The 21,442-nt window shown below is 41.4% G+C and overlaps 1 protein-coding gene across 1 annotated transcript in view; it reads left to right on the top strand.

The window, feature by feature from the left end:
• The window catches only part of LOC139917735 (meprin A subunit beta-like), an 81,957-nt gene extending 60,794 nt beyond the window's left edge, over positions 1–21,163 (top strand). Inside the window, exons 20-21 of the mRNA XM_078285864.1 lie at positions 20,191–20,244; positions 21,104–21,163. Coding sequence (XP_078141990.1) covers positions 20,191–20,244; positions 21,104–21,163 — 114 coding nt within the window. The remainder of the gene's footprint in view (positions 1–20,190; positions 20,245–21,103) is intronic.
• Positions 21,164–21,442: the final 279 nt, after the last annotated feature.

Genomic DNA, 21,442 nt, shown 5'->3' with positions numbered 1-21,442 from the left:
GGGAAGTGCAGTGCAGAAACACCACAGCAATGAGCGCTGAGCACCAAAGATGGAGACAAAATAAAAAAAACTATAAAATGAGGAATTTGCAGATTACCACAGAAAACCACAGTTTCCACAGAATTTGGTTCACTGACAATCTAAAAATATGTAGTTTGGATGGGAATCTACAGTACCAGCAAGGGACAAGTGTATAATCAAATGTATAATCCTATCTCCCTGTGGATCTATAAGCCTTTTCTCTTTTCTCATTTCTTCACTGTCTGACACATCCCTCCTCTCAGAGCACACACATGCACACACACACACACACAGATTACACTATTTAATCTCGATTAGAATCACAAAGTCCTGCGCTGCAGAACGGTGCTTAGCAGAGCAGAAAAGGGACATGAAGGGAAGAAGGGGAAGGGCAAAAAGAAGACAAACTTCTGAGAGGGCTCTGTGGCGTACTGGAAAGGCTACAAGGACATAAGATGAATAAACAAAGAATATGTAAAGAAATGGATAGAAATTTAACTAACTGACTTTATACACTCCAATATATACAAATACATTTATGGTACACATTTTTGAATACGGAGCCAAGCAATCTTACCAATGGCTCATCTTTGTCCTAGGTCAATTCCCAAATTCGCTTTCTGAAAGGCTTTTTTTGTCGTTCTTTTTTTTTAAAGCTCTGTTAGCATGCAAGGGATGAGTCATGCTGGTGCGCTGCTGTTAGTTTGTTATAGACTTGCCTCGTTCATAATGAGCTGGGCCTGTGGCCAAGAGACAAGGTGGAGCCTGTATCGAACACTATCTAGAGGTCCCGGGAGATCCAGCAGTGCTATCGTGGTCACAGTGACAGTACATGTTTGTCAGGCTGAATCTGAGGTGGTAGACAAAGCCTGGGCCAGTCACCACACCCTAGCCTTCAGACTGTCTGTCTGGATTGTATTTTAACCTGATATTAACATGTGTCTCTGCTATACACCGAATCAAATGAAATCAGATTTCTCTTTGCTGCGGATGTTACTTCTTCTGTAGTATACGTTGTTTAAAACGGTAAGACAGTAAACGCCTCATCTTGCTTGCTCCCCATCATGCTGACAGTCCATTTTTGACAAGGATGTTACTAATCAAACTGCCTGCCTGTTTGGTGAGATCTGTGTGCTGAAATTTATTTCCATTAACGTATGTGGATTAGAGACACATTTACACTTTCTCTTCGTTAAGGAGGTTATGTTTTTGTCTGTTAGTTTGTCTGGCTGGCTGGCTGTCTGTAAACCTTCTGAACAGATTTCCATGAAATTTGGTGGACAAATCAGCCTTGAGCCAAGGAACAATTGAGCAGATTTTGGTGGCGATCCAGATCTGGGATTTCCGCCATTATGTGATTATCACTTTTACGACTATAAAACTAACAGAGATGGAGATTTGATTCAGAATCTTAAGGGCATGTTTACAGGGTCAAGAAATCAATGTAAGCTTCAAATTTAAGTGATTGGAGTAATGTCTAATGGCAAGTTGGAGAATTGTTCCGCATTGGCAGACGCTCGCGCTCTCTGAGTGTAAATGCTGTTGTGGCCAAATGCATCTGTGACCACCTCCAGAGCTGCTTTGGCTAATCGGATTTTCAGTGTGTCTTGGGTGCATTTACACCTGGATTTGAGGTGTTTTTCCATCTGATCACCCAGGATGCAGATGCAAAAGGGGGTCTCTGTCTAACATAGTGTACCTGCTGTCTGTCTGACTGTTGGTCAATTCTACCTCCTGCATCTCTGTCTGTTCCACCCATCACCTGCCTGTTCATCACTCTACGCCCATCTATCTATCTGTCCGTCAGTCTGTCTAATGTGTCAGATTGGCATCCATCCCACCGCTTTCGGCCTTGTTATCTGTCCTGGCAGTGGATCAGATGAGGAGCTGGAGCCTCCAGCATTGTCCGCAGATAATAACCCGGCTGAAGGAATGGGATCTAGTTAAGGAAATCTCATACTGGCAAACAGATTTACTGTAAGCCTGATGTGTTTGAAACTCTATCTGCCGGCGCTGGGCTATAAAAATGATTTTAGAAAGGGATATGACTCTCCACTGCTCACACACCTTAATTGTTTGTGAATTTAATGGATGTCCTTCTACTGAACAATCAAATATCTTCGTCTCAAGATGCAGTGTAAACTTGCTTCACTGCAACATGTCCTCTGCTCTCAGTCATTCAATCTACTGCTCTTTCTGTTGGTCGATTTAATGTGTCTTTTATGTTTCTGAGTTTTATCTCCTTGTTTACTGTCATTATGTATTGTGCTGTAAGCCTTGTCAATTTTCCCATTAGGAGCAATGAAGTCTTGAAGGTGAACTTATACTTGGGCTTATTCAGTTTTGGTGCAACAGAGAAACCATCAGAAAGTGTCACCTTCTTTTAAATTGAATTCTGTGGACAGATTAACTACCAAAGCTGAAAGATTTAGGCTACACAAATGTCTACTAAAAATAGGCAGAAAGAAAAATCTTCTGTTGACTGAGCAAATACAACATGGCCAAATACTGCATCATGGAAAGCTATTTATTGTGTTTGTTTGGTCCTTATTTTGAAATTTATCTTGGTGTGCTAGAGCAGTGGTTCTCAACGTGATGAAGTGTTAAACTTCACCATTACTTCATTTACAATAAGTTAACACAATTAGAGAATGTAGAAGAATGACTGTTTTGATCATAGTGTCACTGTTATCTCTCTACCTACAATACGAGCCTGTCCTCCCCCAAAAAACGACTCCATAGGTCGTTTATACAAGCAGCTTATTACGACCTTACGTTTTAAAGTTAAGCGACCTCTAGCGGTCGTGTAAATAACGACAATGTGCTACGTTGGTCTGCGTCCACGTCACGTGACTGTCACGTTTCTCTCTCAACATTGAAATAACACGGTGGAAAGTAAAGGTGTTGTGGTCGGTGATGGTGGATGGGCGTATATGTCTGCCTTCGATGTCGGCAACCGGGGTTCGATTCCCAGCGTTTCCAAATTTAACCATGACCAAACCATTTTCCTAACCTTAACCAAGTTGTTTTAGTTGCCTAACCATAACCATAACCCAAGTTGTTTTCATTTCACGTATTTTTGTGAGATCACGTTGGAAACGCTCCTGTGGGTCGTATTAGAGGGTAGAAACAAACGACCTATGTGGTCGTATGGGTTGGAGGACTTGTTGTACAATACAGATAGTCATGGAATTCTGGACAAAATCATATCTAACAATAAACATATTCTCAGTTTTGGGTCAGAGACACAATTTGGGTCTGTGGCCCTAATGTGGACTAAATTAGGGGTCCTTTATATGAAAAAGGTTGAGAATAACTGTGCTAGAGGCAGCATTGGCTGCCACATAGACATGAAGAAAGATGCTTGTACAGTATGGACAGAGAATAGTGTTCTTGGACATGATTTTTTCCATTTCTTAGACCTTTCCAGATGATTTTAACGAAATCGAACTTTTTTGTGTCTATTTTTCACACCTATATGTTTTGTAAATACTCAAGGAGGGAGCCATTGCATCACAACCCTTCTTCAACCTGTCACTTCTTGCTGCACAGTATGTAGTGCAGAACTCCAAGGTTTTGAGTGGGTTGCGTTTGGACTCAAGATGCAACTAAATGGAAATGAGATGCAGCAACATGTTGAGGCCATGCGGGCTACCCAGCCTCTTGAATAGCACTGTACTGGTTTGATGGAGTCTAGATCAGAAAAACAGCCCTCTAGTGCCTTGTAAGGATGTAACGAAACTTTGTGGCATGAAATTTTGCGATGTGAAAATTTGACAATAGGCATCATGGACTTTAAAGATTTTTCGATTTCAGCTGTGGTCTAATATCTAAGAAATATCTTTGGCATTGTTTGAACACTACAGAGGTTTAGCTTGTTGAGCCCTGCTGAAATCACTACTGTAGACGCAGCAGGAGACTAGATGGACTCAGGCCAAGACAAAGACTGTTTGCAAGTATTGTAATGTGAGCTCAGTCTTACAGGTAACACTAGCAACAAGCTGCACCAAGTGCAACACCACCACAATGAAAAACTCCAGTCGCCCGTATATGCTTAAATGTTGTGTCTGAGTCTTAAATCTGGTTTCAGAGGTCTTAAAAACAGACTGTGCACTACCTGTCTAGTGAGAGATATCCCTGCTTGTGCGGATCTTGACTGTTTTTTGTATTTGTGTTTTTATCTTGAAGTTTATTCAGGGATGAAATCAGTCTTACATTTTATTTGAACTGGCATTAAAAACCTCTTCCCTCTAGAAACCTGTTTATGGTTTGCACTTTTGCTTTGGTTTTCCCTCAGAAATTTTCAGTCATAATTGTCATCATTCAGATTTTTCTCAACATGTCGTGGTAATGTTGAGCTGTGAACCCAGCTTCATGTATCAAACTGAACCGTGAGCTAAATGTACCTTGACTTCTGCATCTACTTGTAAAACCATTTCCCAGTGTTTTCCCTTGAAAGAAGAAGCAATTATGTTACATATATAAAAACATTGACATACATAATTTTAATGTTTAACAAAAGTTTCTTAAATTTTCTAAGGCTGTTTTTTTGCCTTGGCCTGCTGTCAAAGTAGCTATTAGTTGCCAGATGAGATCATACGCTAATTTGCATATTAGTGGCGTCATCGCTGCCATTTACATAAGAAAAGAATTGTAAAGCTATTTTTATAGTCTATGATTAATAGACGAGTATGAGCAATATGTGTGTGTGTGTGTGTGTGTGTGTGTTTATGTCAGCCTCATTCATGAAATTAAGGTGATTAGTGTAGTGCATTATGTTAGCTTTGCTGCAACCACAACATGTGTGTTCACCCATGCTGTCTATGAGAGAGAGAGAGAGTTTTAGAGAAATAGAGGAGAGGGAAACGAAGGCGGTTGAGAGACAGAACAAGGGATGAGAGAAAGAGAGGTAGAAAATGGAGAGACAGACCTTGCGCAGGGGGAAAAAATGACAGGAGCTGTGGGTGGATGATGATAATGGAATGATGGCACACACACACGCACACTCCATATCTGGACACCAAAGCAGGCCCACACACACACACACACACTGCTGCTCTCATCTCAACACACTCAAACACACTTTTATCTGTGTGACCTTGGAGGGTTGTGCGCGAAGGTGATTGGAGTTTATGGTGGTGACACGGCTTGTCTTTACCACAGTGTGCGTGTGTGTTCGTGTGTGTCCACAGACGTGGGTATGTGTGCACATGCGTGTGTTTTCAGTGTGTTTAAATGATACCAGATTTGCTGGTTTGCTGGTTATTAGCTGAGGCATAGTATGATTCGATATTAGCTCCATTTTATTATGTGGAGAGTTAGTGGTGAGAATGAAAATAGTCACACAATCACAATAGTCTGTCTTATACATTCCTACACAGGCTTATACAGGCTAATTCTGCTTCATGTTGGATTCTGTGCTCTTTCCATATCTAGGTAGATAACTGCGTACTTTGGATTCTAATTGTGTACATTGTAACTACCCAATTTTGAGCAACAGCATTTTAAAGAGTGTGTTTACACCTGCCAGTCTGGAGTGTTTACCCCGCTAGTTGGGTTCATTGAGGGAGGAACACCCCAATCAAACTGTGTTGGTCCGCTTCCAACCGAACCCGGAGCAGTTTGTTTGAAGTGAGAATTCCATCAAAGTGAAAACAGGAAAATAGCTGGGGATCTGACTGTTTAAACTCTGGCATTTTTATGTAAATAAATGTTTGTCCTGCTTCTCTCTGTCGCCAATTAATATAACACACTAGTGATTCATTCAACCTATATCCGGTTCATGAAAGCTTTTAAATTTGCCATTTTAAACACCGGGTGTCTGGTTGCTCTTTCCTGGGAAAAATCCCTGGTGCACCGGAAGTGATGTGTTTTACATTTCCGGTTTGTTTGGAATAAACAGAAGAAGAACTGGGTAGTTAGCATGAGCAGTGATAGCCACCATGGCTGAACAGACAAAGAAGAGAGAAACTGAAACTGCATCAACAGAAAATCCAAGGAAAAAGACAAAGTCACAGTACTGGACACACTGTTTGATTGACAGGTGATCTCTGGGAAGTGCAGTGCAGAAACACCACAGCAATGAGCGCTGAGCAACAAAGACGAAGAAAGGATCATGGTTTTAAAAAGTAGAGAGATCTAATTGTGTAAAAAAGGCAGACAATCAAATCTCTCTCTCTCTCTCCCTCTTTCTCTCTCTATTTTATAAACTGACTGGAATGCAGCACACCTCTTCCATCCCATCATTCCCCTCTTCTCTTTTCCCTCACATGATGGCCACAGGAAAGAATATTAATGCACTACACACACACACACACACACACACACACACACACACACACACACAATCTCAGTGTGTGTGTGTCTCTCCCAGTGTTTCTTATCTGCTTCCCCCCCTGAACAAGGGGAAGTGTTCCCCGGCCGATTATTCATTTTCTTCTGCATAATAAATGCTTATTAATTTATGCCTTTGCATCAGTGCTGTTGTTTATCTGGAATCTAAATGAGAAGGGAGGATTGTCTTTATGAGCGTGGAGCAGCAAGGTGATCAGTGTTGGGACAGCGGCTCCAGCACAGCAGGCAGCAGGTTGTTTCAAGAGAAAGCAATGGCTAATTTTACAAATATGCATATATTTTACTAATATATTTAACTAATACTTAGTAATATGTAGTAGGGCTAGACCGATGTATTGGGCTGATAGTGGCCTTTTGTTAAAAATTGGATTTTGGCCTGTCAGATTTGATGCACTCTCTGTGATTGTATTTGTTGTATGATAGATCAATACTACACTGGTTGTCTATGAGAAGCCCTTAAAGCAATATTCCACTTAGTTTTAACATGGGGGTTATTCATTACTTGACCGCCATGAAAACCAGAATATAATCTAATCCACAAAATCAGATGCAGCTGGACGAGTTTGTAGCATTTTTACTTCCCATTCATTTGAATGAGGCCAGAAAACAGCCTGAAAACTGACATTTAACACGTTGTTGAACAGATTCAACAACAGATCCTGCTGCTGTGATTTTCAACTGACTGTTGGTCCAACGTTTTAGAACATAATTTCGCCAAATAGCATTTTTATTGATAGAAGAGAACATAGCGGAGGGATACCATTTAGGAGAGATAGGCCCTAGTTCCTGTTTGTGAGACCAGATCTACTTTTATTTTTAAATTCTAAGAAAGAATAGAAATGCAAAATGACGACTGACCAAAACTGCTTTATTGTAGGAAAAGCAGGATCTGTTGTTGAATCTGTTCACCAACGTGTTAAATGTCAGTTTTCAGTCTATTTTCTGGCCTCATTCAAATGAATGGGAAGTAAAAATCTGATCGCTACAAACTCGTCCAGCTATCTGATCTTGGTGAGTAGTTTATGTTCTGGTTTTCATGGCGGTCAAGTGCCGAATAACCCCCATGTTAAAACTAAGTGGAATATTGCTTTAACCTGAACTGGTTCTATTGCCACATTTTGAATGACTGGTTTGGTTTGGTTTGATTTTATTCAGAGGCTTTTCCATCCTTCCAAGAATAAAATTCTGGGGGAAACACTGAACACCAATAAACATTTAGATGCCTAACCGATTACCTCCGTTGCCATGGTAAAAGCTAGGAGGGAGATCTGCATCTGGCCATGACACCAAGCTCCAGGTGTTGCCATGCTGTGTTAAATTCCCCTGTTGAGATTCTATGTCTTGGAAATGGGCTTCAACAGGATTTTTGATTACATTTTGTACTCTAACAAAATGGCATACCACCCACAGAAGATGGTAATCTAAACACCCTGAGGAGCCTGGTATTCCTGCTTTTTTTCCCCCACTGGTGTATCAATTAGCTGGTTCCTTTCTAAGTAGTTAGCAAATTTCTGCGCTATCATACAAAAAATCTTTCCTTCTAAACTGGAGAGGCATATGGGTCAAATATGGCTTCTTTCTATAGACTCTTTTATTTGATTTCCTTCTGCTTCCCTTTCTGACTCGACCTGTGCTACCAGCCTCTAAGCTACTAATGGCTTCCCCACTCGTAGTCACGTCCATGCCAGTGTCTGTTGCCATGTTACCTGCCTGTGAGTCATCTGCCATCCAACTCGAGTGGGACTCATCCTTCCCCTCTGTCTTTCATAGCTTTCGATGGCGTAACCAATATGTTGATCCAGCCTTGGCTGCGTGGAGATCCCGGCGGAGTGTATTCCCTCTTGTCAGCCGTCTTTACAAACTGTCACATTGTGTTTCTCCTAGCTGTCAGCTGCTCTTCTCACGGCAGTCAAGTCTAGCTGAGACATTTACCAATACACAGGATGTGATGTAGCCTAATTAATAATAATTAATTTCTTGTACCTTGTGATACCATTTTGATGTACGGAAGAGGATTAGGGCCACATGTGAAATATTTATTTGAGTTCTGAGTTTAAAGTCAGAATTCTGAGTTTGAAGTCAGAATTCTGAGATTCTGAGTTTAAAATCAAAATTCTGAGATTAATTTAACTCCCCTCCTTACCGAGATCACTACATTTTCAATTCAATCTTAATATGCAGGACTTTGGTTGCTAAAACTGAAATTTCCAAATAATATTCCTACCATACCTCATTTAGCCAGAGTTTTTAAATAAAATTTGCTTGTTATCATCGGTTTAGACAGCAGAACTGTGTCATGATTTCCCAAAATCACCATATCATCACCATGTGATTCCACTGAAAGGCGGTGAGCCATAATATTGAATTCTTGTCCAGCCCTACGATAATCATAAAAATTGTTTCAATATGTAATGATATCTGCTACCATGCAAAATCACATTAAATAATCAATTTGATGGTCCATCGCATTGAAAAGCAAGGCAATATAAAGTATGATAAAAGTTTAATTTTCAAATCATTTATTTCTCATTTTGTGAGATTTTAAAATCGTATTTATCATTAATTTAGACAACAGAATTATGTATCATGATAACTTGATGTCATTATGTCTTCACGATATGATTCTATTGAAAGATGATAAACAATATTAAATTACTGGCCTCGTCAAGCCTTACTTGGTTGTGCTCTGGGACAAGTATGTTAGCTGGGTTTGTAGTATATCCTGGTTTGTGGGTTTCTCTTGTAGAACTGATTTCACTTGATTAAGCAGACTTGGTATTCTGGTAAAACATGTTAATTATTCCTTACAAAATGACAAAAAGCACCTCTGATGTTTTGTCACGTAACCACTTTTAGATTTCTTAAGTGAAACGAACATGAACATATTGAGTGTGACAGTGAAGTTCCCCATGACGGCTCCAACAATGAGTTTTTAGAATGAACAATAGCCTCAAATGTTTGGTAGAGTAGACCATCTTACCAAAAGTTTCCGATATGTGTCTGGTAGCTGGTGCTAATTTCCCTCCCTGCCCCAAACACAGGGACAGGGATGTATGTTTTTTTTATGTTTTCACAAAACCCATTGGTCCAACTCACATTAATTAAACCTTTTGGGGTGTATAGGAAGGCTCTCTGGAGAATCCATTAGCAACAACAACCATAGGGCCAAAGACTGCAGCAGAGCGCTTGAAAAGTAGTGAGTTGCCTGCCTTGGTTTAAATATGGCTCTTGTCTGTATACTTCCATTGTGATATGTGCAATACTTGTAATGTTATCCACATAAACAAGAAGGTCAGATGCATGGATGCAGCACTGTGCTAATGTGTGTGCAAGTGAACGTGCTGTTAGGCAGCATGCTGTAGAGATATGGCTTTACTTTACAGCAGAGGGTGTGTCTGCCTACACACACACACACACACACATACACACATACACACACAGAGGCATATTTCCCAGAAGACTAGAGTTCATACATCTGCATAGATCTGCATGCTGGGCCTGCCTACCCAGCCAGCACCACTCTACCACACCACACTCTGCAGGCTTCAAATACAAGAGAGAGAGAGAGAGACAGAGAGAGAGGGATTGATTTAGTGTCTCATAGTCTAAATGCTGTTTCAGAGGCTTTTCCACCCTGAAAAGAATCAAATTATGGGGGGAATGCTGAACATTTCTCATTCTGAATGGGAAGGTTTATGGTGTGAAAATGGTCAGATTTAAAGATACTGATTATCGGCACAAAATGTCAGCTATGAGCAGCTTCAATCCAACAATATTGGTATCAGCCTCAAAAAAAACATTGGTTTATACCTAGGCTAGATGTATCTGAGAATTTCTACATTGCTAAAAATAGATATCAAGAGCCACATGGCAAACACACACACACACACACACACACACACACACACACACACACACACACACACAGAAAGAGAGTCTATCACTTGCTTTGAGTATGACAGTCAGTGTCCATATGAGCATGTGAAAGCCCATGTTGATGTGTACATCGGCAGAATAGTGTATGTGTTTGCTCAGGGTGTGTTAGGTGTGTGTGTGTGTGTGTGTGTGTGCCACGTGTTTTTCTCTGAGGCCAAGCTGGTGTGCACTATGCAGATTGACTCATACTAGCAGCTGCTGTATCCTGCTAAACCAATTCATATGCTCTCTTACCAAGGGCTACTTTGTGCAATAACCTGCTGTGCTGTGGTTAGCAGGTGTGTGTGTGTGTGTGTGTGTGTGTGTGTGTGTGTGTGTGGTTAACCTATGCCACTTGCTGGGATGATTGAGACATATCCGAGGATATAAGCAGTGAAGGAGGGCGAAGGACAGATGGAGAGAAAGTGTGTGAGAGGATGAGTCTTATAATGTGTCTTAAATACTTTCTGTATATTTAATCCGTTGTGATTATGTGTCGTGTTTTACACTTTGCGGCACCCAAGTTTCCTGTTTGGGACAAATAAAGTCTTGGTTTTGGGGGGATGGAGTTGCTGCCAATGGATATACAAATAGGTTTTTGGTTGGAATGGGTTGGAAATTGTTTTCCAATTTGGAAGTTCATCTGTAGGACAAGTGAAAATATTTTATCCACTTGTCCTGGACAATCGGACAAGCATTAAATGCTGAACTTATCAAAATGTTAAAAAAAAGTGTGGAAAATGTAATAAAACCTGCTAATGTCATAAATTCCCTGGCAATGCACTAACATCTTCAGATTGATAGTAATATTTTTAACATGTAATAATTGCCGGTTAATGGAATAATGTATTATATTATCAAAGATTAAAATATGACAGTGTCAGGTACATTTGTGACTCATTTAGAGGAACATTCTTATTACATTTTGACAAGTTATTACATGATCTGGGAGTTATTACAGTTTCAGTTGGTACAGGGAGGGAGAGTGTGAGTTGAAGACAAAGGAGTCGGCAGGAGATGATTTTCATTTAGTATTTTGATATTTATTACATGTCGTATAGTTGTGGAGTTGTCTCCCTCTCTCTCCTTCCCTCCATCTCTCTTTCTGTCCTTGTCCGAGTCCTTCATCCTATTCATGCCTTATAAAAGGTGCTGTCAGATCCACTCGACAGTCTCCCGGCAACAGTGACGCGGTGATTTTGGGGGGAGAAATGGTCCGGTAGAAAGACTGAAAACTGTCTTTTCTAATAGGAGGGAAAAGGAGAGGGAATGAGGGTTGAATATGCATGGGTTAGGGCTAGTGATGGGATTCTGCTCAATCAGACTTTGTTGTCACTGAACTTTTATTTATTACATCGTATCGTGGTTGTATTGAATCGTTAAATCATATCGCGTATAAAAGCATATCATCCCATCCCTTGTTAGGAGTTCAAATCCCTGTGTACCTCAGTGGATAGAGCACTTTGGCACAAAAGGGAATTTTCAAAGTGTAGTCAATTTGCTTTGGTCTGAATCAGGGAAGGCATTACGCATCGGTTCAGTTACCTTTCACACGGCAAAATTTCAAGCAAACCATCATTTTTCACCTCAGAGCCGCACGGGGGCAGTCATTTCCTTCACTGCTCAGACAGGACTTTGTTCCAGGGTAAAGCTCGCCCTTAACCCATAATTCACGCCGTGTTTAACCCATAATGCACGTTGCTTCCCGTAGTTGGGTCGGATCACATCACTTCAAATGAAGCACTGCAGGGCTGGTTTGGAAACACTCTCGCACGGCTAAATGAACTGATCTGCCGGGGAAACCGCTCCAGGGTTTGAAATAGCCGCTTTTAACCAACTAGGTGTGAAAACGCCCTCAAACTGCAAGGGTCAAGGGTTTCATTCCCACAGGGGTCGTCCATGCTGAAACTGTATGCACACACGCTCTCTGAGGAGCTCTGAATGAAAGCATTAACCAAATGGAATATGTTAATGTTATGGTAGCACTTGTGTCTGCCTCTCCTTGAGAGACTTCGGGCCAAGACTGTACACCACAGCACAGATGTCACATCAGCAGGACGCTGCGAGATTAGATCAGATTAGAGAGAGGGAAAAAGACAGCGAGGGAGACGGAGAAAGCGAGGCAGAGAGACAGACAGTGTGGATGGTGAGTGTTCGTATGTGTGCCAGGGCTGCAGCAATAAGCACAGTACTGCTGTAACACAGTGTTTGGAGGACTACCATAAGGTTGGAAAAGTAACCACTGTATAGGGTTGGGTAGCATTTGGATTTTATCGATTCAGCATATCGAATCCCGGTTCCAATTCTTTATTTTAGGGGACAAAAAGAAACCGAAATGTTTCAAAAATAGAGTTGGGTATCGTTAGGTCGCTTATCGATTCTGGTGGAGTTGTCCAATTCAGGACCAAATCAGGGGTACCTAAAAGTTTTATCTAGTGGGTATCCACAGATCCAGGTTCTGCCAATTTATAGTTGTGTATAGTAGTGGCTACATTCAATCAGACATAGGCTGGTTTGCCAGCTTTGTTCCTTTATCTTGGTTTTTAAATTGCTCTTGAGTTCAATTCCAGTGTTAAAAAGGTCTTAAAAAGCCTTCAATTTGGCTTTCTGAAACCTCTCTCCTAAGGTTTTCGTTACAGACTAGTAGTGTCTAGAGTGTGTGCTGATAATGCTGAAGAGCATTGGGAGAAGAGAGAGTAGCCAGTTAAACTGGGTCATTTGGAACACCAACACATCAACCAATTATGGCCAATTAATCCTACTATCTCCGCTCTGGATCTCTCTATTTAACCGGCCTGTTATGCTCCATTTGACAAGCATTCACTTTGACAGCTGACGTACTATTTCTCTTTCTTTCTCTCTCTCTCATTCTCTCTCTCTCTCTCACGCACACACACACACACACACACACACACACACACACACACACATACACACACAGTATCTAGCAATAGTTGTGGCTGCCCAATGCTTGACAAGCTACTGAAGCTTAAGGAGTGGAGATTTTCACATTGGCAGAGTACTGTACAGGGTGTCGGAAAGGTCTGGAATCTCAGGGAAACCGCCAACTAAACAAATATCATAACTGGCTGTCAGAAGTGAGATTTGAACCTAGTGCGCTTGGGATGCAAGAAATCAATATTTCTTCTAATTGGATACGCTTTCCAATTCCTCAGCAAGTACTTGTGTAATTGTTTTTTTGTTTGTTTTGTTTTGTTTTCTTCTAAATAACGCAGTCCTTATGGTCCATGAAAGAAAGCGCTGGACAGCAGCGTCATGATGTCATGAGAGGCTTACAAACTTCAGCACTGGACAGCAACTCTACCTGGATTTGGGACTTTGCTAAAGTTTGAGTTCAGGCTCATGATAGTAACCGCTGATATTTTTTCACTGTAGCTGTGAAGCTGCAGCTAGCTAGCTAGCTGCCATAGCTTGTTCCCTTTGCAGGAGATGGAACATTCCACCTAGCTAAAAGCCTGCTGGGTAGTGTAGTTCGGTAACTAATTTTGTTGTTCATGTAAATAATACTGAATAGATTGTTTGTGAAGCCAAACGAGATGAGTTGATGGTTCCTATAACATATTTCAAAATCCAAGCCATATACTTTTTAGATTGCTTATATGAAGTAACCTTCCATATACTGACATAGGGTGAGGTCAAGTCAAGGGTTGATGGAAATGATGTCAACTTCGGCTCCCTTTGGCCCCTAAATAAAAATCATACCCAATATCTTCATCTATCTGCTTCTGATTCTATTGTGTCAGGTCAATGTAGCGCCATATGCACTACTTTATGCTTTATGACTAATGTTACCTCTTCACAGAGCGCGGGGCTACAATCATAAGCTGCTATTGCCTTGTTAACGTGTTACCATGGTGATTTATTTATTTATTTATGAAAAGACATAAGAGCAACAAGAACAGGATAGCTTTTGAAGTAGCCTAATAATAGCCAATAGTTTAATAGCAATTGCCTACATGATACAGGAACAAAAAAATAGCATATTAATGTGTTTAATTTATCTTTAATGAATAAGACAATAATAAGCCACCAACAGTCTCTTAATAGTGGTTAGGGAAAACAGCCACTGTTGTAATATATCAGTCTCCTGTGGTCTCTCTCAGCCTTGCTCCCTTGCTTTACTCTCTCTCTTTGTCTCCATCTCTTTCTGTCAATCTCTTGTCAATCCTGTTGCTCTTCAGGCCTCCATTTTCTGTCATATAAATATGAGCAGAGTATTCATCACAATATTGTTCTTCCTCTGCCCCCCCACTGTACATGATGCAGCACAGACAAATGGGCTTGCTTAGTGTGTGTGTGTGAGAGAGAGAGAGAGAGAGAGAGAGAGAGAGAGAGAAACAGAGGCAGAGAGAAAAGATAAAGCTTACCCTCCGTACCAGATAGGTCTTCAAAGGCGTGTTATGAACGGGTTGGGCATCGTTTGCTTACTGATACTCTATTGCACTGTTCTCTATTGATACTGTGTAATGCTTGTCCACCCATCTCCGTTTATTGCTACCTTTGATACATTTATGATTTCTGAAATGTTTTTGTTTTGGATAGGCTTGGGCTGATATTCGATATTATTGATATTATTTCCCGCGATATTGAATATCCCGGTCATGGCACCATGTGTTGCTTAGATCACAATTGTACAAGCTTTTAAACTTATAAACCTATAATCTACTAGTGGTAGGGTAGTAAATAGTAGGGGGTTCCAGCACAAAATGGTCGGTTTGGACACCTACCTTTTTAAAAGGTGACATGAAGAGATACTGGAGGGCCACAGAGGATATAGGTAGGGCTGAAACGATTCCTCGAGAAACTCGAGTAACTCGATTACTAAAAATCATCGATGCAAATTCTTTGCATCGAAGCTTCATTTAATCCATATAACTATATACACACTCAGTGTTTCGCACGGATGATTATTACTGTTGCACAACGCGCTGGAGAAAGAGAGAGAAAATAGCGAGGGGTGAAGAGAAGAGACAGGCCAGAGAAAACGACAGAAAGTGTCCAAAGTTTCGGATCCAGTGTTGCCAACTTGGCGACTTTGTCGCTAGACTTAGCGACTTTTCAGACCCCCCTGGCGACTTTATTTCTCAAAAGCGACTAGCGACAAATCTGCCGACTTTTTCTGACCATGGGTAGCAATGTTAATGTGTTGAATCCCAAAGCATTTGGCAATAAATTGGTTCGGCTGATGCCGGTTTTCTCTACTTGCTTGTCTAATCCAGAGAGGTCTGATGATCACAGCGCTTCCCACACACAGTGTAGCCCCCTCCCTCCTCTGAGAGCAGGGACTGTAGGATAGGGTCCACTTGTAATTGCTACCGGCGTACGCCGAAACTGGCCCGGGTGGGCGGAGTCAGCACTTAATATTAAAACGGGATGAGATGAAGGCTAGTAAAGAATGCACGTTAATTATGGCTATATGTAATGGCTAGTTAAGAACGTAAATCAATATGGTGGCTAGTTATGATGTCCCTAAGTTAGCTAAGTTTTGCTCAAGAAAATAACCACAGAAAATAAAATGCTGCAGTCAATTTGTGAAAGCCTGAGCTTCATTCATGTTATTATTATGATAGTCACACACACATACACACACACACATACACACACGCACACACACACACACCTACTCCCCTCACAGTGATGCATATAATACCCCAGAAAGCAAAATATCAGGTGGTGTAAGTAGCAATTGGAGCCTAAAATGCACCAGTCCAATACAGCAGGTATATTCAGTTTAGTTTGATTGCAGTGAGTAGGGTCAGCAGGTGTAGGGCAACCCTTCAACATAGTAAATAAATGTACATTAGCCAGTCTTATGAACTTGTATGATATTTAGGCCTAGTAATAAATATAAATAATAATTATTATTTCACCTCGTTTTCAGTAAATCACAGTGTCGTATGGACAGCTTCGTGCGGACAGCTTTTCTCTTTTGTATATTTACTATTGCTCTTTAATAAAGCAAAAGTATTTCTTATCCGATTACTCGATTAATCGATGGAATAATCGGTAGAATACTTGATTACTAAAATAATCGATAGCTGCAGCCCTAGATATAGGATATATCCAATATAAAAGGCCAATAAGTTGCAACTGCATCTGGGCTTTAGATATAACCAGCTATGTCAACTGGGCATTGTTTTCCCCCAATGTCCATAGATGTCAACCACTTCACAGTCACTGTGGAGTTTGTTGGAGCTGCTCTCATTTTCTCTCCCCAAACACACGCTAGTAATGCTCTGAACTGGATCTATGGGGTCGTGATCTCATGCAGGTCAATACCAACTCCAATCTGTGCCGCGAGGCGCATTCCTAAAACTTTTGAACTGCCTTCAACAAGTTTTAGAATATGACTGTATGAAGTGTAGGGGCAGAAATTGCTATTTCACAGAACTCCATTAGTATTAAGGTGGGATCACACCTACAGTTTGTTTTCTCTGATCTGAACCAGTGTGAAGTGGAAAAGTTGGCTTTGTTGTATTTTTGCATTTGATTTGTTAGGTTCACACAATTACAAGCAAATGAGAACTTGTAAACAAAAGTCGGTCTCAAGTAGCTTGTATGTTGCACAGAGTTTTAGTAACCTGTCATCTCGCCAGGTTTGAGATTTCGGCCAAAACAAATCTGATTTCAGCCCCTGGAACTGTAGCTAAGCATGCTGGACTCGTCTGTGCTTTTGGCTGTAAATTCCCCTCTCTAGTCTTCATACCAGTTCAGAACGCATGAAGAAATGGCTGAATATGAGTGTCAGTCCAGACTGCAGTTTGCCCTTAGTTCATTTTGTTCTGCTAGTCTTTCCAAGCACGAGGAACTGCTGGCGATCAGTTCCGCTGTCTCCTTACAGTCGTTTCCTGCAGTCAGGTCACTCCTAATGAACCGCACTAGGGATGGGAGAGTTTAATGACTTGTCGTTTAAACGCAAGTGTCGTGTCAGTCGGCTAATTTTTTAAAAATGGCGGATAGTAGAGGGCTGTTGTGGTCGGTTGAATTATGCGGTTCACAGGCAGCACGCCGTTTGGAAATACTGGTTTGTATGAAGAGAGGATACGCCGCCGTGGTCAGTGGCGGTTTATCAAAACTTGACAGATAAATGTATGCCTCCGGTTAGCGGTGTGGTCAAGTGAATTGACAATACTGTCTAAACCAGCAGTGGCAGCTGGTTTCAAAAGAGAAATTTAGTCCCACATGCTCTGAATGCAGTTTCCGAGGCCTCCCACCTCTCTGGGAGAATAGCAGTGTCCTATTCTCCCAGATGTCCTCCAGTCAAAATCAACTTGAGCTGAAGTAGTTGATATCACTACCCAGCCAGGAACTGATTTCCGGAGAGGACAGTGCTGTAACTTCTCTGGAAGTGTCCCCTCCAGCAGCCGAAACCCACAGTTTTCTTTCATTTAAAATTATTATTCTGTAGTTTTCCAGTAATGCTGCTGTTCTAGTGAAACACAACTGTGTGGCATTGTAATTGAATCAGTGGCAACGGATGTTTGTGTCTTTGTTGAGTCTCTGAGACGCAGCTATACACACACATACACACACACACACACACACACACACACAAAACACAGTCCACGAATCACTAAGCTTAGAGCTTCCCTGGGAGGCATCCACATGTTAACACACACATAATCAAGTAAACAGACACACATGCGTACACTAACCAACACATACACAAAGACACGCACACATACATAGAAACGACACACATTTGTATGGTCACACACTCCTCTTTACTGCAGAGTGATGTAATTATAGTATATCAGAGCGCAGCCATTGTACTTCCTTTGCTCTGCCCGTGCTCTGTCACTCTATTCTGTCACTTTCCTTCTGTCTTTCTGTTTTTACCTCTTCTTTCTTCCTGTATCTGTGTGAGTCATGAGAGATGAAAATGATTCCCAGTGCTTAACTTTAAGTATCCGCAGAAACCAAGTATTGATCTGATTCATACGCTTAGACCATTAGTTTGGGTCTTAAGTTGCACCAAGACAAAAAGGATCAAGATATCATCCCTTTTACTCCATGAGAGAGATGTATGTCTGGAAATGGCAAAAAATCAAGTTGCTTTTCCAGAGGGATGTTTGCTTTTGTTTGTTTCTGCACAGTCTCTGGTCATCGAATGTTAACATCTCTATTTCCTTTGCAAAATGTCTGCAATCATGATGTCATCCCCTGTGTTTAGAAGTGCTGCTGTTCCACACACTCTGTCAGTAGTGCACTTAAGTCTCTTTTGTCTCTCTCACTCAAATCATTATGAAAGCACATGAAACAACGAGAAATCAGCGTGCCTTTTTGACAGCCTCTAGTTTTCATTCATTTTTGTTATGAAATGTGGCAGATAACAAGAATGTGTTTTTCACTGGTGGCACTAAAAATATTTGCAGCTGCACCACTGCTCCCATATTTAATTTCCAGGTTGTGCAGTTAAAATCAAATTCAAATAAAATCCAATTTTGGTTAAGGCTACACTAGGCAAGATTTCAATGTAAAAACACACCGTCTTATCAGGCTAAACCACAAAATTGGCTGTAACAGAGAAGAGTCGTCTTATCCCGAGTCCTATTGAGTTGCCGGCTTAGTATTGATGGAAGGCCAAAATGGAGAAATATAGATGCGTTTTCAAATTCATCCGGATTATTGTGGACTAGGCTTTAGACCTATGTGTAGGAGTGCAAACGCGGAAGTGGGAAGATTCACGTGAACGAGGTCTGGGTGTGTGCAAGCATGAATGTTTTTGAAACCAACAGCTGTAATGGGTTTATATGGACTAACAAACTTCACCTGTGTTTCAACTGGCATGAGAGTGAGTAGATAATGATAGAATTTACATTTTTGGGTGAGCTATCCCTTTAAAAAGATCTCTCTGATGGCGAGCTGGTTGCCATTATGCACAGGTATTTTCATGCCAGGTTGCTCAGCCTCGAAAAATTCATTTGGTGCCACTTTGAGGGGATCTTCCCCACAGTCAGGATGTAACAGTCGAGCTCAGCTGCCAATACTTCCTCAAGCTTGAGTGAGTGATAAGGTTCTGGCATGGTGGTGTCGGTCTGAAAAAAAGCAGCCCAGTGACTATTACTAACTGGTCCTTCAGTGGGGTGGATTCTCAGGATCAAACCTGTGTGCCTCTGTGTCTGTGGTGTTCACAGATGGCGGCTTCTCCTTGAGTAGAATACAGATTCGGTTGTAATAATGGTGTTTAGCTTTGCAGACATAAAAACGGTGGCAGTACTTTTGAATTTAACTGCAGGTAGTGATCAGAAATATACAACCTGAACTTCATTCCGCTCACTCTGAACACCATATAACCTTGTGCATTGTCTCCTCTCTCTCAGCGGTCACTCTGTCCTTCATGCTCTGAATCCTCTCTTCACTGACTACATTTCCATGCATGGAGAATTCCCTTTTTAACCCGGTTATTCAAGTAACCTGATTTGGGTCGGAGCATTTAAAACATCATAACTGGGTTAGAGTAACCAGGTAAGCTCATACTCATTATGAGAAACCTGGTTAAGATGTCTGGCTTTCTCCCATATTAATCAGGTTACTGTGGAATGGAAACATCTTAGTGCTTTCACTTCTGGCTTTCACCGTCAGACTCTCGCGGCATTATGGGTACATTTTGATGTCAACAGAAATACATGACGCCGAGCAGTACTTGCTAATGGGACAATCATTTCTTTCCCCTGTATTAGAAGTAAGCTACTACTGCTCAGTTAAAGAGGGAGGGGGAATATTCTGCTAACTGGTTTATTCATGGCAGCAGGGAGACTCAATCGCAGGGTATCAAAGGTTCATGGAAACAGTTTAACCTGAATAAGACCTTAACCAGAGTATGGACAACAGCCGGGTTACTCTGTGTCTGTAAGCGTAGCCACTTATGTCATCTAGAATCTGGAGTCCAGGAATGAGTCCAGGAATGAGGCCATGTCCAGCGGGTCTTGGGTAACCTGGCCCTGATATGTCATTGAGGTAGTCCAGGGGTGTTTGTTTTGTTTTTCTTTGCTCCACATTTTCAGGTCATTGTCCCCTACAGCCAGTATTCCAGGGTGAAGGAGAGGAATGACTGGCTTCCGGTGCTATACATTGACATAATTCTCTCCAGAAAGGGCACCAATGAACTCAATACATTACATTACGTCATTTAGCAGACACTTTTGTCCAAAGCGACTTACAATAAGTGCATTTCAAGTCAAACCAACTGTAGCCTATATCAGTCTTCAGAAAAACAGAAAAAATTACTTCAGAGCTTTACCATGGACCTCAACGATGGATGCAACCATTCTCCAAGCATCGTTTTTGAGATGTTATTCCTGTAGTCATTTTGCACTGGCAAGGCTGAACTATTGTTCATGGAAGTAAATCACAGCAGTAGGGAAACAAGGAAGCACAGAAATCTTGTGGATCATGTTGCTCGCAATGGGGACGCACAATCAGGAACAGTAATTTGTGAGAAATAGGTGCATAGTGGTTATTGGTAGTCCCTCTCTCCTTTCAATGGATATGGCCACCATATCTTAGGTTTGGATATTTCTTTGTGCCTCTGTAGGATGGCGTTGACTTTTCATTTTCATTTGACTGTTTCTGACTTTTCTCGTTATGCTGACTGGTTTGTTGGGGCTGCATTCTTCATACAAATCTGTGACAGTGGTTCTCAATCATGTGCCATTGTGACCCAAGAGTTTTCATTCCGACCAAACACTACAGATTTCACTAATTAGTTCTCTCTGGTTGAAGGTTTGCTAATCGGTGAAATCAGCTGCTGTAGTGTTTGGCTGTGTTGCATGGGATACCTTTTCCTTAGTACCTGAGTTCGTCCTACGCCTGTTCTCCTGAATTCCCCAAAATCCTGCCAGATGACTGATGTTGAAGTCGTTCTCGGCATCAACTCCTCCTCCTGTGTTGTCACTGCCCCCTCAGTTGAACTGATTCTCTCCTCCTCTCTCCTCCCTACCCAGCTATCCGCCCACTCTCTGCCAGTTGGACAGCTATCGATTGCCTTCTTATCGATCAACAACCGGTCAGAGGGCCTTACATGCACAGCAGTGTAAATCCAGTAGACATGCACACTTCAGAGCAGAACTCTCCAGCAAATTCATGCCTGTCTCCGTTTGTTGAATTGATAACGTATCAACGAGAAAAT

The sequence above is a fragment of the Centroberyx gerrardi genome, chromosome 9, assembly GCF_048128805.1.
Source record: "Centroberyx gerrardi isolate f3 chromosome 9, fCenGer3.hap1.cur.20231027, whole genome shotgun sequence".
Taxonomy (NCBI): Eukaryota; Metazoa; Chordata; class Actinopteri; order Beryciformes; family Berycidae; genus Centroberyx; species Centroberyx gerrardi.
Note: the sequence above shows the minus strand (reverse complement) of the source record. Positions and strands in the feature narration are given on the sequence as shown.